Source organism: Neovison vison, chromosome 3 (assembly GCF_020171115.1).
Source record: "Neovison vison isolate M4711 chromosome 3, ASM_NN_V1, whole genome shotgun sequence".
Lineage (NCBI taxonomy): Eukaryota > Metazoa > Chordata > Mammalia > Carnivora > Mustelidae > Neogale > Neogale vison.
The window spans coordinates 39,116,626-39,134,040 of NC_058093.1; the positions used below are offsets into that span (position 1 = coordinate 39,116,626).

A 17,415-nucleotide genomic window follows, 5' to 3' on the forward strand; every position below is an offset into this window, starting at 1 on the left:
GGCACATAGACAAATAGATGACTTTCAGAAGACAGTAGATGGTGAGGGGGACTCAGAACCTGCCGTGTGAGGAGTGGTTAAAGGAACTTGGACGTATTTAGCCTGGAGAAGAGAAGACTTGGTAGGGACTTGCTGTGAGAGCACCACATGTATGTGAGGTGGGGACCCGTAGAAAGTGGGCAGAACCTATTTCTGTCGGCTCTGGCAGTTTCTGGAAATAACCAGGGGATAGGCTTGACTCCAGCGGAGGGAGAACTTTCTAACCCTTAAGAGCTCCGAAGGAGAACCACACAGTTGGGAGAATTGAGTCTTTTGTCTTGGGACATGGTCAAGCACCAAGGAGGAAAACGAGCCACACAACTAGCCAGGGCTCTGTGAAATCGAGCCCTGGGATCAGTGGCATTACCTCAGGGACCCCAGGGCCATCTCTGCCACTTGATGTTTGAGGCCCCAACTTACTAGCTTTTAAGAATCTTTTCAAATTCAGCATACCCTAAAAGTTGGCTGCTCATTCTGCTGGGCTCAGGAGATGACCCCTGCCTTCCTCCCAGTCCTGCCAGGGCCTGGGGTATACTAGAACTTCAGGAAGAAATCAGAGATCCTACTCCTTCCCTGCACTGGTAGCAGACCCAGCACCTCTTGGTCTGGGACTACAGGGCATTCTGGAAATTCTGCAGGTTGCTGACCGCTGACTGCATGACCTTTCCCCTTTGTCTTCTCTGTTGAGTTCTGTCCCCCACTGTGGTTTGAACTCAGCAGAGCTTTTGGCTTTAGCCCCGAGGCTGAGGTTCCTTCTCATCTCTCAGTAGGTAGAGGCTCTGCCCAAGTCCCCACCTCTTTTCCCTGCTTAGAATCCACCTTCGGGGCTGGCTCTTAGCAGTTGCTCCTTTCCTACAGATGTGTCACTCCTGTCCAGGCCCTGGTGTGTCCTGTCTTGACAAGGAGCTTTCATCCTGTGCTGTGTTGGGGTTTGGCTCCTACTTCAGCAGTCTCAGAGCACCCCTTCAGTCTCCCAACCCCAAGGCTGTGAGATTTGATTCCCAAATTGACAGCAGGTTCCTGAGTTTCCTGGTGTCTTGAAACCAGATGGTGATAGAATCTTCCCCAGATGGCGAGATGTTTGAGTCCCCCTTTTCCTGTCCGGCCCAGCTGTGAGGCTCTTGCTTCTATTTGAGATCTGTCCTTCAGAGTACTTTCCTTACTCAGAACTTCAATAAAAATCTGTTGTAGCACATATTTAGACTTTTGCTTTCTAGAGCAATATTTTATACCTACCTGTCCCTAATATCAACCCCAGTTGAGAGCCACTATCTTTAAGACCCCTGCCTTGGGCATTTTCTTCTGTCAGATTACGGCAAAGCCACAAACACTGGTTCCTTTTGCTGTACTTCCTTATATTGGTCTCCAGGATGACTTAACCACAGAAAAAGTGGAAATGACGCTTACTTTTGCACGGATCCTGACACACTAATCCCTTAATTGGCTTACTCATTTGTTCATTCAGCTCACACCTCGAGCCTGAGAGCCTGAGTGCCAGCCCCGTGTCAGGCACTGTTTTGTTAGGTGCTGAGGCTCCACAGTGAACGAAACAAACCCTTGCCCTTGAGGGTCCTGCGCAGGGAGGACCGCGTAAACAGACAGCAGTAGCATGGAGGAGCAAGGCCTTTAACAAGCATCCTTGATGTATTCGAGGTCTTGTGTACCTCCCTCCTGGATAGCTGACTCCCGGATAACTGACTCCTGCGGGCCAGTATGCTAAGATACAAATTCTCCTTTCCCTCTCTGCCCCCACCATCTCCTGCCCCATTTGGGGAAGCTTCATGGCATTTCTTTTCCGGCTTCTTGAGGATGTTCAAACGTCAGGTTTTCTAATTTTCTCGATTTTATCCCCAAAGGGAATTTGGAAAAAAATAGATAGGTCTTTCCTGGGCATATAGTACATACCCTATCCAGCAGTTTGAAAACCTGTAAATATTTGGGGTGGTTAGAAGCCTTCTTAAAAGCATACTTTGAAGATTGCTTGATGTAATATTTTCCCAAAACTGTTCCCTGCTTTTGTTGGTTCATTCATTTATCAAATATTAAGCTCTTACTATGTGCTGGGCATTGCATGGGTGCTGGGGATTCAAAGATAAGTAAAATAGACATGACTGTTATATATTTAGAACATAGAGTCTAGCATGAGAGAGATGGTAATCAGATAATCCCACAGACGTAAAGACAACTCTGTCCATGCTTCGGTGCTGGTAACCAGTCTGGAAGATTTCTCTTCAGCAGTGATGTGGAAGCAAGGTTCGGAGGTGGTAGTTAGCTAGGCTGAGGGGAAAGCCTGTGTGAGGAGGCCCTTTCAGGGAAGGGCAGTCACGGAGTAGACAACAAAAGAGCTCCCTGCAGGATCACTCGAGACCTGCCAGATCCCCACGAGGATGCCAGAGTTGTAGTGCTTTCAACGCGTGTTTGACCATAGAGCATTTCCTAGAGCATTTCTCAGGACTGGCATTACACTTGGACATACGTCAGGAAACACTAGTTCATCGTGACCTGGGCCACTCCAACATCAACAGCTAAGAAAACAAGGAGAGTTGGTTTGGAGAACAGGGATTATTGGCTCTAAGCTCTCCAGTGGGTGGCTCTAAAGGAATTGTATTCAATTCAGTAATTCACCAAGTAGTGACTGACTGTTTCTGCTGTCACATGTTCCATTCTCTTCCCAGCTGGTGAGACCAAGGCTAGTTCATTGCTAACTTCCAGGTTCTTAAAGGCAGGGACCACATCTTTTTATCTTTGTAGCCCCCGCACCCAGAACTTTACCTGGCACATAGTAGATATTTTCTGAATGAATGACCCTTGAGTTGCATCGTGGGAGGGCCATATGGGTGAGGCATAACCTGGAGTTTGTAGTCATGCGTAATTGGACTCTGAGACATTCTGAGGTTTGATTCTACATTTTTGCAGCCTTAGTCTGCTTACTTAGGAGCTGATGTTTATAAGGTGGTGGGGTTTTAAAAAATTCTGTCCCTGAGAAAAAGATTGCGTTAGATATGAAACTGAATGTAACAGAATTTAGGAGGAAGAAAATGGAACCTCCAACTTTTTCTAATGAAAGAGATTTCCTCTTTCTCCACCAGGAACAGTACCCTATTTGACATTTTACCACAATCATTTACTTTTATTTCGCTTTATTGCTTTATTCCCTTGTTTGAATTTGTATTTCTTTGAATTTATGTTTGTTTTTAAATTTTTCCTTCTAAGATTTATAGACCTGTGACCACAGTCATTACAATCACAGTTTCAAATTATTAATGATTTGATTCACTTTTACCTAGAATCAGCATTTTGAATATAATTCATGTTCAAATGTTTTTAAGTATAGTGATTTTTAACAAAAGTTTTTACCAGGTAAAGTGGCGTGGCATGTTTTAGGATTCTCTTTTTTGAAGAATTTGAATGCAGAACAACTGTACAATTGTGTCATTTCTTTCTCTAGGATTTACTTACAAGACATAAATTGCTCAGTGCAGAATTTTTGGAACAACATTATGATAAAGTAAGTATATGAACTAGTACCTTAAAATTATAAGTTTGGAAGCATCTGGGTCGTCCAGTCAGTTAAACTTGTGACTCTTGGGGCACCTGGGTGTATCAGTTGTTAAGCATCTGCCTTCAGCTCAGGTTGTGATCCCAGGATCCTGAGATTGAGCCCCATATCAGGTTCCCTACTCAGTGGGAAGCCTCCTTTTCCCTCTCCTACTCTCCCTGCTTGTGTTCCTCTCTCGCTGTCTTTCTCTGTCAAATAAATAAAATCTTTAAAAAAAAAAAAAAGGCATATGACTCTTGATTTCAGCTCAGGCTATGATCTCAGGTTCATAAGATCAAGCCCCATGTCAGGTTCTGGCCGTGCTGCCTGTAGAGCCTGCTTAAGATTCTCGGTCTCTCTCCCTTTGCCCTCCTCACACACATGCACACATGCACTCATTCTCTCTCTCTCACACTAATGAATTGTAAGTTTTGTACCAGAAATGAAAGACTTAAGTTAGATTTTTATGCCAGATACTTATTTTGCATATGTTTATAATGGTTTTATATGGTGCTATCTCATTTCTCTACTGAATTGAGGTAATAGAGTCTTACCTTGGTCAGGAGTAGAATTTTATCTTTTTGATTGACACAGTACCCTTTGCATCTTTTCTTGCTTTAGGAAAGGAAGTAAAAGTGCTTTGTTGCCGAATGACAATATACAATTAAGATAAAAAGAAAATTATTATAAGACTTAACTCTCCCTTCCTTTCCATCTGTTGCTGACATTCCTGTTGCTTCGGGGAGAGAGAAGGAAGGGGCGTGACCACGAGGGTGAGAAGAGCACTAGGCTAGAGGGCTCTGCTGCTGCCTTCTTGTGGCCATGACCAAGGCCGTTACCCCTGGGGGACTCAGACGTCCGTCCTCCTTTTAAAGTGAGGACAGTGGACTAGCCCAGCAGTAGGGTTCCTTCTGGTTTGAGCCCATGTCACACTGCCTGGTACTGAACTGGAAGTTCATCAACGATCCTGAGTGCTCTAGATCTGCACAGCAGCCCTCAGGCCACAGTGCCCGGGCTCTGCTCCCCACCACACCCATGAGCGCCTCCTAATGCTAGACTAGCTTAATGCCGTACTGTCCACAACTGGATGTGTCTGCTTAGAGAAGCTGGGATAGTAACAGTCTCCTTAAAATTCCCATCTAACCCATGAGATCTGGCCTAACTTTCCATTCTTCCACTGGTCGTTTGAATTTTGGAAATCGTAGGCACATTATGTTCATACTGTTCTTTGTTCACTTTGCTGTTCAACTAAATTGTAAGATTCTCGGAGGCAGAATCTGCGCTTTTGAACTCATGCGTGCTCCTCTCTCCCTCCCACTCAGTAACATCCATCATGCAAAGTTCAGTACATAGGGAGTCCCTCATAGAAGGCCTCACGAGTGGCTTAGACATTGCTGGTCCTCTGGTTTTTTAAGTTTTCCATTTGGATATAGTATGTTTCTTTGCATGTGTGTTGGTTCAAAGTGGGGGCCTTTTTACAGCAGTTAGAAGCATGGGCTCGGCATGAGGCTGCCAGGAGTCTGGCTCTAAGTCCCAGCCCCACCTTGGATGGCTGCCTTCATTCACCCTCTGCCCTCAGAATCCTCAGCCCAAAATGAAGGCTTGTAATAGCAGCATCTCTGTTGTTATGGGTTGTTGTGAGGACCTAGAACGTGTGTGTCGTGGGCATGATGGCGGCAGCTGGAACACGGTGAGCAGCTAGTAAACGTCGGCGGGTTGTTCGTGTTGCTGCCAGGTCTCAGGGATTCTCTGACTGAGCACACTGGTGTCTTAGCTTAAAGCCCACCGAAGGTACAAACTAACAGTGACATTGGTTTAGTTTTATAGTCAAATAGTTTCCTACATGTTATTAATGGATGACATTGGTTAACAGGATTTTAGGAGAATTTCTGGGAGGCAGCTGACAGAAGTGTGTAGACTGTGAGGTCAGATCTGAGGGATCAAAAAGGCGAGCAGGGGCCAGGGGTGCAATTACATAAGACTGTGTCACCAGAAGTCCTGCACACCTGGGCCCTGAGCTTCCTAATAACCAGAAGGATAGAGGGAAACAGAATCCATTAAAAAATCACAGCACCTGTAAAACAAAACACATTTCTCCCGTTGGCAAATCACAGCACCTGTAAAACAAAACACATTTCTCCCGTTGGCGTTCTCAGAGAAATTGGATCAGAGTGGGATGCAGTGGACGCAGCCCTCAGGATGACTGAGATGCCGAACTCAAGTGCAGTTAGTTCCCTGAGAGCAGATCTTGGAGGAGCCACAGTGGTGCCTGTCATCGCCCTGGTTCCTAACGCAGGGAAGAGAGTCGACTACCCCGGGGGGGCGGTGGGGGTGTGGCACGTGGACTGCAGGGGCACTCTTCAGTCAGTCCTCCGGCCAGACAGTCTCTTGTGCTTACGCTTATCAGGAGAACTGGGCCGCAGACCATCTTAACCTGCTTTTTCTGTCAAGAACTTGAGGGGTACATATTCTGTGTCACCGACTGAAGGCAGATCCAGTTGTTTGGATCATTGGTTTGATGATCCTTTGAGCAGAAGTGTGGGTTAACATCCTTCTCTGCAGAAGTCTCCGTCCCACCTCTGCCTAGACAGAAGCACAGGTTCTGGGTTAGCTCTAAAAGCAAGGGTCAGAAAACCTTTTCTGTAATGGGCCAGGGAGTAAATATTCGAGGCTTCCTGGCCATGCAGTGTCTCTCTCTCCCCTCTCCCTCTCCCTGTCCTCTCCTCTCCTGTCTGTGGTGCTGAGAAAGCAGCCATAAACAATACACAAACAGACTCATTTGCAGGACGTCGATGAGCATGGCTGTGTTCCAGCAAAACTATGAAAGCAGGTGGCAGGCTCGATCTGGCCCAAGAGTGGCAGTCCGCTAGCGCCTGCTGTATACAGACCCATGGGAAAGCATAGGCACAAACAGTTGGCAGCAGGTGTGGCCTTGGCCTCTGTGTTCCTCGTCTCCATGTCTTACCTCCTGCTTTGATGGGCTTCTGCTCCTTACCCAGCCGGTGACGCTGTGCTTGTTCATTTTATAAATGCAGTGGACACGTGTCACTTCCCGTTTTGTAAATGCAGCGGACACATGTCACTTCCTAAGTATGTCACATTGTGCATTCTCCAATCTTCACTCATGCAGTGTCCTTCCCTTTTTATCTCTGAAGAACACTTCCCTCCTCCCCTTTTCTAAATGAAATTGCTGCCCTTAGTCAAGATTGAGCCCAAGTCCCAACTACTCTAAGGACACCTACCTATTTGACAGTGCTGAATTTCTCCTACTCTGTTTTTCGATTATTTTCCCCTTTTGCTTGATGCACTGGAAGAACGGGTAGCTTTTCTCTGTAGTTGTGCTTCAGGCTCACTGAACTGTAAAATACAGAAATTTTCTAACACCAAGAAATGAGAGCTGACTCTACCTTGAGAAACAGTTGGAGGGTAGGAGTTCTGTTTTGTGCATACAGAGTTTGGATGACAGAAGACGACGAGATTTAAGCCATATGGACCTGGCTAGTCTAGCACTGGGTGAGGTCAGTCCCAGGAGCCCTACTCCTGGAGTTCATTCTCCAGAGCCCCTAAGGAGTTCTGAGCACCACTGGGGAGGGCTGTGTGAGACAGAAGGGCAGCTGGTGGCCTTTGTGGTGTTAGAAGTTCGTGCTCAGGGTGCCTGGGTGGCTCAGTGGGTTAAAGCTTCTGCCTTTGGCTCAGGTCAGGTCCTGGGATTGAGCCCTACGTCGGGCTCTCTGCTCAGCAGGGAGCCTGTTTCCTCCTCTCTCTTCCTGCCTCTCTGCCTACTTGGGATCTCTGTCAGATAAATAAGTAAAATTTAAAAAAAAAAGTTCATGCTCAAGGGCACCTGCGTGGCTACTTAGTTAAGCATCTGCCTTCAGCTCAGATCACAGTCTTAGGATCCTGGGATCGAGCCCCACATCAGGCTTCCTGCTCAGCAGGGAATCTACTTCTCCTTCTCCTGCTCCTGCTGCCCCTCTCCCTGCTCATACTCTCACTCTCTTGCAAATGAATAAAATCTTTAAAAAAAAAAAAAAAGTTTATGTTCAAGCTTTATAATGTTCTCTTTCAATCTTTAAAAATATAACTCCTGATACATGTTTTCTTGTCTTTTAGTTCTTCAGTGAATATGAGAAGTTACTTCATTCAGAAAATTATGTGACAAAAAGACAGTCACTCAAGGTATGACTGATTATTTTATGTGGTTTACTTCTCTTCACCCTGTGTTTGAAACTTGTCTTTGGGGGAAAGGGAGATATGCTGGTATGGGTCTTAGACCTATGAGAGGAAAATACATTTCCCCATGGTCAAGATTTTTGTGGAAAGGAAGGAGTTCAGGGGTCCACAGAGGGCACCTGCCCACCTGCCTGTGAATAGGGATACCAGAGTGGAATATACGGAGTTTTGAAGCGGTCTCTACCTCTTAGCAGTGCTGTATTTTACATTTGGAAGCCTATTTTTGACACTTAGAATCATCTCAACCAGAGGAAGGCCCAGTAGCTGTTGTGCTCCCTGGGACAGCACAGGCCTGTTTTGGGAGCAGGGGGGTCGCAGAGGGACATGAGCAATGAAATCTTGATCAACAGGCAGTTTTGGCTGCTTTGTATCAAACTGGGATATGGACAGTTTCATCTGAAATTTAAATTTCAGATTTAAAACTCGGGAACAGGGTTTGGCAGACTGTAGCTCATGGGCCAGATCCAGCTCCCTATTTTTGTAAATATTTGTTGGAACCCAGATGCATTCATTTATTTACATATTTACATATTATGTTTAAGAAGATAACAGATTTGAACGGTTGCTACAGGACCATATGGCTGGCAAAATCTAAAAACATTTCCTATCTGGTCCTTTACAGAAAGTTTGCTGACTGACCTCTGCTCTAGAAAATTCTCAGTGCAGTTCATAAAAGCATACCTCTCACTCTGTCAGTAAGTGGTCCTGACAGGAACTATAGATGGAAATCACAAAGGATTTGGGGGGAAAATTCTAATTCCATTTATACTTTTTGCCATGTCCACTTTAAATTCTGCTCTGCTCGGAGTTCTTCTTATCAGAGCTGTCTGCATTCATCCGATCAGGCCTGCATTCCTGCTTCCTTTCCTGCCATGGGGACATCACTCGTGAAGACCTTATCTTTCTGTGGGAACCGACTAAAAGACATCAGGAGTGTCTTTTGTACTTTGTGTCCTTTGATAAGAACACTCTACCATCCAAATTCCAAAAAAATCCTTTCTATCAGACCAGCTACTTCCTCCTTTTCCCTTAAGGCTGTGACTCCTACAGTGGGGAACCAGTCATAACCACAGTTTGGAAATGAGTCGCTGAGGAAATGATCTGGTCGGGCTGGGGCACTTCCCACTCATTGCTGCTGTTCAGGCCTTGCCTCCCAGCCTGGCCTGTAGTTCAGCATCCAGGATCCTTAACCTCCTCCCTTCCCTAGGAGTGCTGGCTGGCGATGGCCAAGAATAAGTCCAAGCTTTTCATCTTGGGCGAGGCAGGGGTTGGTGAATGGGCTGCGGTACTTCTGGTGGCTATTTAAGGACATTTTCTTCCCGGTACACCAGTATGATGTAATATATATTTGTAAGGTTCATGATACAGTGTAGGCTCCCCTGTGATTGTCCACACAGTAAAATGGCCTTCTGTCAGCAGCCCCTTTCTATCGCAGGGCCAAGATGCCCTGTCTCCCCAGCATCACACAGATGTGAGCAGCTGGATAGAGCCAGCGTCTTCTAAGGCCAAGGACATCAGGCAGGATTACCCAGGGTAGTAGCTTCCAGGGCCAATACCTCTTCACAGGATGGGGAGCAAGGTAGTTTATTGGCAAATCAATAGACTTTGACCAAGTTCTGAATTTTGGTGCTGCTTAGATAAGGAGGAGGGCTTTCAAGACCTTTCTGCCACTTAGGAATTACCAGCATGAAAAGGAAGGTTAAGACCGCCAGTTGCAAGACCTTAGTCATGGACACAAAGCCAGTCTTCGGCTCCTACAGTTTCGTAACACTTCGTGAACGCATGGAGCTATTTTGAGGACCAGTTGTACTTTAAAAATGAATTTTAATTTTTATTCCATTTTTTGAAGCTACATTGGCATTTATTATTCCTGTATTTATTTTATCAGCAAATGTATATTCCCTGTGCAATACCTCAGACTTTTATTTTTATGTCTAAAGAAATGTAATGAATTTCCAGTTACCGTCTCCTCCAGATAACTAAACTGATAATCTCCAGATAACCAAATGGGTCATGTTCTGTATTTCTTTGATAGAAAATGAACACTAGTAAAGCTACAAACCTTCACATACTTAATAGTAACTTTAGAGTCTTCGTAAGAGTCAATACTTGGTGGGTCTTACCTTGAAAGTTGTATTATTTGTGATTCAGATTGATGTGAAGCCTGAACTTGAGCTTCTGAATTCTTCTTATAATTTCTTTAAAAACCCTAAGCAGAATAGGTTTGTTCTCCTGTGCGTCAGGGTATTTTTTAGTTCATGTGACGACATGTTGCTTATCTAGAGACCAGTCTTCTGGCAACTTCCAAATATCTAGAACATAGCCAGGAATCCAAAAAGGAATTAACTAAAGCAGTAAATCCATAACTGCATTCATGCATTTTGCTTCCCTTGGACCTCACCCCGTGTCTCTGTTCAGACTCAAGTCTAACGTGCTTTGCACATATTCATGCTTTTCTTCCTCGCTGCAGTCTCATGAGATGTAGGAACTAGGGCTTAGGGAAAGTGAAATAATGTGCTCAAGATTCCAGAGCTCGCAGGGAGCAGAGCCAGCATTGGAACCCTGGCAGGCTGATGCCGGGGCCTGGCCCTCTACCACTCTGCTTCTGCCGCTGTCCACGAGGACTGCAACTCGACCCCTAGCCCCATGGGTCAGGCACGCTAGACCCGCAGTAGAAGCTGGCCCACTGCCAACACGAAGGGGTGACTGGGAACTAGAGCAGGCAATGACAGTGTGAAAACCAAGAACTGTTAGGATATAATAGACTCTTTCAAACTCAGCAAGCCCTGGAGACAGGCTCTTTTAAGCTTAATTGATGTCATTAGTGATGAGGAGGAGTCATTAAGAAAAAATTGGACTATCTTCAGGATACTTTGCTTAAGACAGAAAAGAGAAATACTCATTTTTTTTTTTAAAGATTTTATTTATTTATTTGACAGAGAGAAGTCACAAGTAGACTGAGAGGCAGGCAGAGAGAGAGAGGGAAGCAGGCTCCCCGCCAAGCAGAGAGACCGATGTGGGACTCGATCCCAGGACCCTGAGATCATGACCTGAGCCGAAGGCAGCAGCTTAACCCACTGAGCCACCCAGGTGCCCGAGAAATACTCATTTTTATAGACCTTCCTGAAGCCGATACGCTGAAAGCATGACTTTCACAGGCTTAAGGGTACCCTGTGTTCCACCTTTGAACCTGGAACCCTCTGTCCTGGGAGGTCCAGATCAATAATTTTTCAGTTAGGCTAAGATTTGTAGTTAAATAAGAATTATCAACAACTTACCTTCTGACCATTTTCTTTGATGGGTTTTGTGGGTTTTTTTTGTTTTTTTTTTTTTTAATGAGATAATGTAAATGCATCTTTAAAGAGTAGCTCTGACAATGTGCCTTGGACTGTGTCAAGAGCAGAGAGCAATGCTGGACTTCCCGTAGGCTCATCCCCGGAAGAAAGGCCTAGGTGTTCGAGTGGCAAGTAGTGGACACTCAGTGATTTTTCAGTTATAATTTCAGTTCAGCTCATCGGTCTTCTGAGTACCTGCTAACAAGACTCTGTGCTTAACAAAGTGATTGTAAGATGAAGTTTCTTTTTAAACTTTGCTTTTACTTGAAATCTTGATGATAATATAAGAGTTAATTGTTTAAATGTCTTCTCAGCTTCTCGGTGAACTACTTTTAGACAGACACAACTTCACAATTATGACGAAGTACATCAGTAAACCAGAGAACCTCAAATTAATGATGAATCTCCTACGAGACAAGAGTCGTAACATCCAGTTTGAGGCCTTCCACGTTTTTAAGGTAGAGTGCTAGAACTGTAAGCAGTATTTTCCTCCAGAGTTGTTAATCTCATTTCCTTGATCGGTTATTGAACTATTATTACTCACCTAATTTTGGGAATCTAAGTGACCCAACAGTCAGTGTTCACATTTGTATAGTATGACATTTAAATAGACCCAGAAACAGGGTATATCATCTGGACTGGGGACCAGAAAAAGTGTATTATGGAGGCATGTCAGTTATCTTTGGCATAGAATATTACTAATCACAAAGTAAAGGGTAATCCATTCCTTAATCCTTTTCTTGGAGGTTTCAATACTTAAAATCCATTCTGGCTTTCTGTGCCTAGATATAATTTCTGCCCATTTTTTTTTTTTAAATTTCTGCCCATTTTATTCTAAAAACAGTCTGTATTTAATACCAGCTACTGAATTTCAGAGCATGAATGAATGCATCAGTCCTTTGGACTGACACATGGAATCTTCCCCTTCACAGACACACGCACGCACACACATGCACACCCCTCTTGTCAGATGACGTCTTCCCAAGCAGCAGCCTCTGCGGCTGCCTTGACCGCGGACTGCCAGGCTCCCATTCTCTCCTGAGCCTGACACTGGTTTCTCTCTTCGCAGGTGTTTGTAGCCAATCCCAACAAGACGCAGCCCATCCTAGACATCCTCCTCAAGAATCAGACCAAACTTATAGAGTTCCTCAGCAAGTTTCAGAATGACAGGACCGAGGACGAACAATTTAACGATGAGAAGACCTATTTAGTTAAACAGATCAGGGATTTGAAGAGACCAGCTCAGCAAGAAGCCTAATTTCCAATCAACATCTAAAATAGTAAATCCAAATTCAGCATTTGCTGTTAGCTATTCAGCATCAGGCGCTCTTTATCGGTTCATGAGGAACTTTACTGCTAACCTGCTGTTAAGTGAACGGTTTTTCATTTTACCTTTGTTTTTTTTTTTTAGTCCAAGTTGGAGAACGTAGCTGCTGCTTTCTTGCACACTAGAGCACACGTGGACTTTCTCTTGATCTTTGTGTCGTTTCAGGGTTCAAGGACTCTGTTTGCTGTAGGAGTTCTGAACGTGGCTAGTTTTCTGGAGGCAGGTGTATAGACGGTGGTGTGGGTTGGGGAAGAAGGGGATTGCTGTTAGCAGATGAAACCTGCGTGTTTGCGTTGATCTCTGAGCATGGCTTCTTGGTAAGGTTGTACGCCTTCACTAAAGGATGATGGAGCAGAGTTGTATTTGAAACGAGAGGGCAGCTGTATCCGAGATGTGAGCTTTTTGGGTGGATAAAGTTGATGTGCAAATAAACTGATAGCAACTTCTTGAAGGTGTGAAGCTTCATAAGGTCATAAGGAAAAATGTATATATGCTTTTCACAGCTTTCTAGAATTTTTTGACATTTGATTTTCTTGAGACTTGTAAACCTGGGTATGTTGAAGGGTATTTGTTAATTTTACTCTTTGGAAGGTATTTTAAACCAGTAGAGCTAACAGTGACACCTTGCATTTCATTTCAGCAATGCTTACAGGTTTCTTTTGTATATAATTCTTAGAATGCTCATTTCTTTTAAATGATTTAATTTGTACAGCAGAGGAATGTTACTGTATTAGTATGTAACTATTACCTAATATTGAGTTTTTGCAAAAAAAAAAAATGAATGCTCATATGTAATTGAAATACTTCCGATCACATGAAAATGCTGATTTAACATTTAAGTATCACAGCATTAAAAGAAAAAATGGAAACCAATCCTTCGTATTCAGTTACCTACTGGGGAGCCGTCAGTCAGTTGGCTACGCTTTCCTGCGTGATGTTGGCCTTATTCATTTAAATGAGTCATGAATTTGCCAGATACGAATGACCCCGATTATGTTAAATAACTGCTGATTCTCCATGTGTGGGGGGAGCCTCTGTAGAGCACCTTTTCCTTTGTAGAATAAGTAATCCAGTACAATAGTTGTGAAATTGAGTAATTAAAACTTTGGCTTCTCTTAGGAAAAGAAGAGTCCCTAGTCCTAGGTGTCCCATGGGGAAATTTATTTTTTTTAATGTCCTGTTCCTTAATGCTGCAAATGATCAGTATTTATGAAGTAACTGATTTTGCACCACTTTTTGTTACTGTGACCACGGCAGAACAATGTCTCCTAGAACATACCTGTGTAAAGTTACTAGAATGGTATCTGTTCATCTTAGTAATACAAGATCACAACTAATAACTTAACAAATCAGAGTTTGCCAGTTCGAATTCAGCATGGCTGTAGCTGATTAAGAAATTTATATAATTACTCTTTGCTAGCCTCTCTCACTAATTGAATTATTTATCAGCCAGCAAAATGAGACGCCCAGTGGATGTTTTAAGCATGAGGTTTTCAGCCCTCATAGGAATACCAGTGGGGAAAATAGCTCCAGGAAACATAGATGTGTTTTATTCCATCTCATTAAAAAGGCAGCCTACGTTATAACCGGTTTTTCTGAGGCTGTCTTTTCTAAAAATCTGTGTAAAATAATTTATGTTTTTCTGTCGTACGTATGGAAAGCAACCCAAGCTCCTCAAAATGAAAATATCCAAGATGTTTAGGAAGGGAACTGCAGATTTCACCGTGACAGAGTGTTCTGGTTCTTGTGGTCTCGTGCTTGGTATCTGGGTTTAGCATGAAAACGTTAGTCACACCAAGTGGAAGAAAGGTTTCCTTCCTTGCCAAGCTGGTTCTTCAAATTTGAAACAGCTTCCACTTGGGGGCGGCTCCGGGGCACTAGCGCCTCCGTGTGGAAGGCAGTGGGGGTGCAGCCTGTCAAAACCCATATGCCTCCGAAGCACTGGGATCTGGGCCGAGTTAAGACTTGTTTTGAGTTAAGACATTTTTAAGAAAAATGTGAAAACATTCAAAGTTGAAAAGTTGCATTTGAAGTTATAAACATTTAATATATTCATATTACCAAAACTATTATACTGGAAGTGGTTTCTTTTCGTGTTATAAAGGTTTAATTTTACATAAGTCAGTTACAGTTACTCATTGTGATTTTTAACCCTTTAAAAAAAAAAGTGGAGATGTATACAGTTGTTAACAATGCCATGAAAGCTTTTCTTTTCTCCTGAGGAAACGTAAATTTCTTATCAGAATATCTGGCTGGCCCTGTAATTTAAATTAAAATAAAATTTTGGAGAAACAGCATTGTCCATTCTTACGGTGTCTTACAGATAGCTGTATTTGTGTCTGTGAACAGCCCCAGCAGGAGACACATAGGCACAAATCTTGTCACAGAGTAACCGGAAACAGTTAATGCACATGCCTCTCCGAGTCTTTTTTCCTATTCCCAGTTTTATTTTTGGTGTCAAATGTGACTTTCCCTTATGTGTTGGGGCTCCCAGGTCCCTGGCCCTGCCTCTCACAGTTCAGAGTTGTCACCCCTTGTCGGATGGCTTTTTTAGACCCTAGCATTTGGGGAGTGGGTCCTTTCTCCATGGCTCTGTGACCTTTTATTGTGAACGTTCCAGGGTAAAACTGGACCACAGGGCAGGAGGCTTACAGATATCAGGGTGAGATTGCAGTGAAGGCAAGAGAGCGCAGAAGTACCAGAGCGACCGTCTGTCCCCGGGCCGCCTGGGCTGGGAGTGCTCATTTTAACCTTGGTCTGTAAACGGGACCACCGTTCTCTGTGGAGATGGCATGGGACATGTTCTCGTCAAAACACTTCATATGAACAACATCTTACTTACTGCTTATTTCTTCCAGGTAGTTAAGTCTGTCATCTCCAAAGGTGACAGGGTCCCATAAGGTCAGTACTTGTGACTTTGCTCTTTCTCTGATGAGACATGAAGAAGTGGCCATGCTGAGGGCTGGCCTCATGCGGTAGCGCACATTCCACTTCTTACCAGTCACCATTCAGGTGTCAGCTCCCCACGGCAAGAAAAACTGAGTCTCAGGCTGCTCAGACGTAATGCGTAGCTTTCCCCCGATTCCTTTATTTATATATATTATTTGTAAGGACCAAAGAAGATCATGACTCTAAAAGTTTTTAAGGGCTCAATGCTCGATGCATTGTTCATTCAGGAGACAAGAGCCACTCTGAGATAACGAGCCATCCCTCCTGAGAATTCACTAGAAATGCCCCAGACACACTTCCATTCAGCTACTGCTTCCATAAGGAGTGTTCTCCCCTTGGCCATTTGTGTCCTTAAAGCAGTTCTCAGAGCCTGGTACCCTCTCTCTCTGACCATCCTGTTTCTAGAAGGTGTGAAGGACAAGGTAGGACACTCCACACTGCAAGCTCAGAGCCCTCTCAGCTGACTGGAAGCTAGCTGGAAGCCAGCCACACGGAAAAACCTCCCTCAGGAGCAGTCTGGACACATTCCACTTCAGCTCTGCCGTGACAGGACCATCAGCTTCCGGCTGCCAGTGCTTGCCTCACTTCTGGTCGACCCGCATTCCTCCAGCAGGCCCCAAGAACCCAAGACACAGTTAACAGGGACAGAAGTTCTCAAGCCCGCCCTCATGGAGCCTTGTCCCTGCCCAAGTGCACGCTGATGGAGGCCGTGGTGATCTTTGCACAAAGCCCTGTGGCTTCCCAGCTGACACGAGGCCTTTGTGTTGTGTTTATTCGCAATGACCTCTACAGCCCCGCTGATGTTTGGGTGCTCAGTGTGACCAGATGGGAACGGACGTCCAGAAGGTGGAGCACGTGCCCGAAGCCTCGGGCCCAGCGTGTCCCTGGAGATCTAGGTCCCCGAGTACATTGACCACCGGGTTTCTAGGCAGGAGGTCGTGTCCCCTGTAATTTGTGAAATAACATTTTTCTAGGTCGCACTTCAGGGAGAGCGGACACTGGAGATTGGGGAGAAGGTCTATATTTCTCAACATTCTCCACAAGATGAGCTTTAGCTCCTTGGTAATAAATGTTTATCACCTAAGTACTTGGTGTTCTGTGGAAATAACATGGTCCTGTTCTGTTTTTCAGTACCTGGTCTTCCATTTGGTGGAGATTCTACAGGGCAGTGGACAAGGCTGTGGGAGGAGCCTCGGGTCAGCCTAGGGGAAGCTTCCAGACAGGCTGGGCCCCCAGCTGGCTCCCTCTCCTTCCACCCTGGTGGGTGGCCAGCATACTCCCTTCCACACTAGAGAGACATTTGCATCTCCCCACCTTACGAAGTCTCACCTGCATGGAGAAGGCAGTGAGGGTCCCCTTGTGCCAGCCCTACTCCTAAGCCAAATAGGACCTCCTCTTGCTCAGTTGAATCTCCGCGTGGTCCTAAGTTCTCTCTCCCCAGCCTTCGGGCAGCCCCCACCCCGGGACCTCTCCCCGGATGAGGAGGTTGGGGGGACGGGTAGGATTGAGTGCCCACCCACTCCAACACAAATACACTAAGGACCCAGCAGGGCCCAAGCCCACCTCCTTAGCACACTTGTGCCCTCAAAACTGTTTATTGTGGCCCAGGACACCGAAAGGGTGGCCGTTAATGTCCCCAGAAGCAGTGCTCACCGCAGCGTCCTCACCTGACCTCAGCTGGGATAGGTGCTGCCCAGCAGAACCGAGCTCCCAAACCACGATGTTAAGGGTTCCAGGACGTTTCTCTGTCAGATTCTTTCCCTCCCCTGGCTCCCGTCCCACTCTGTACCAGAACTTCCTGGGATCAAGTCCCAAATAAATGACCAGCATTTGAACCTTTGTCCTAGGCTCTGCTTCTGGGGAGACACAAACTAAGACATGCCATTTCGTTCTTTCTCCTAACGGAGAGGCATGTGGTCAACCGTGTCACACACACGGCCTCTCCTAGAGGAGCGGCCATGCTTGCTGCCTGCCCTTCAGGGCTTCCTGTCCCT

The 17,415-nt window shown here is 45.1% G+C and overlaps 1 protein-coding gene across 1 annotated transcript in view; it reads left to right on the forward strand.

The window, feature by feature from the left end:
* CAB39 (calcium binding protein 39) overlaps positions 1-14,766 on the forward strand; it is an 88,440-nt gene extending 73,674 nt beyond the window's left edge. The window contains exons 6-9 of the mRNA XM_044241827.1: positions 3,488-3,547; positions 7,691-7,756; positions 11,460-11,603; positions 12,215-14,766. Coding sequence (XP_044097762.1) covers positions 3,488-3,547; positions 7,691-7,756; positions 11,460-11,603; positions 12,215-12,403 — 459 coding nt within the window. The 3' untranslated portion in view covers positions 12,404-14,766. The remainder of the gene's footprint in view (positions 1-3,487; positions 3,548-7,690; positions 7,757-11,459; positions 11,604-12,214) is intronic.
* Positions 14,767-17,415: the final 2,649 nt, after the last annotated feature.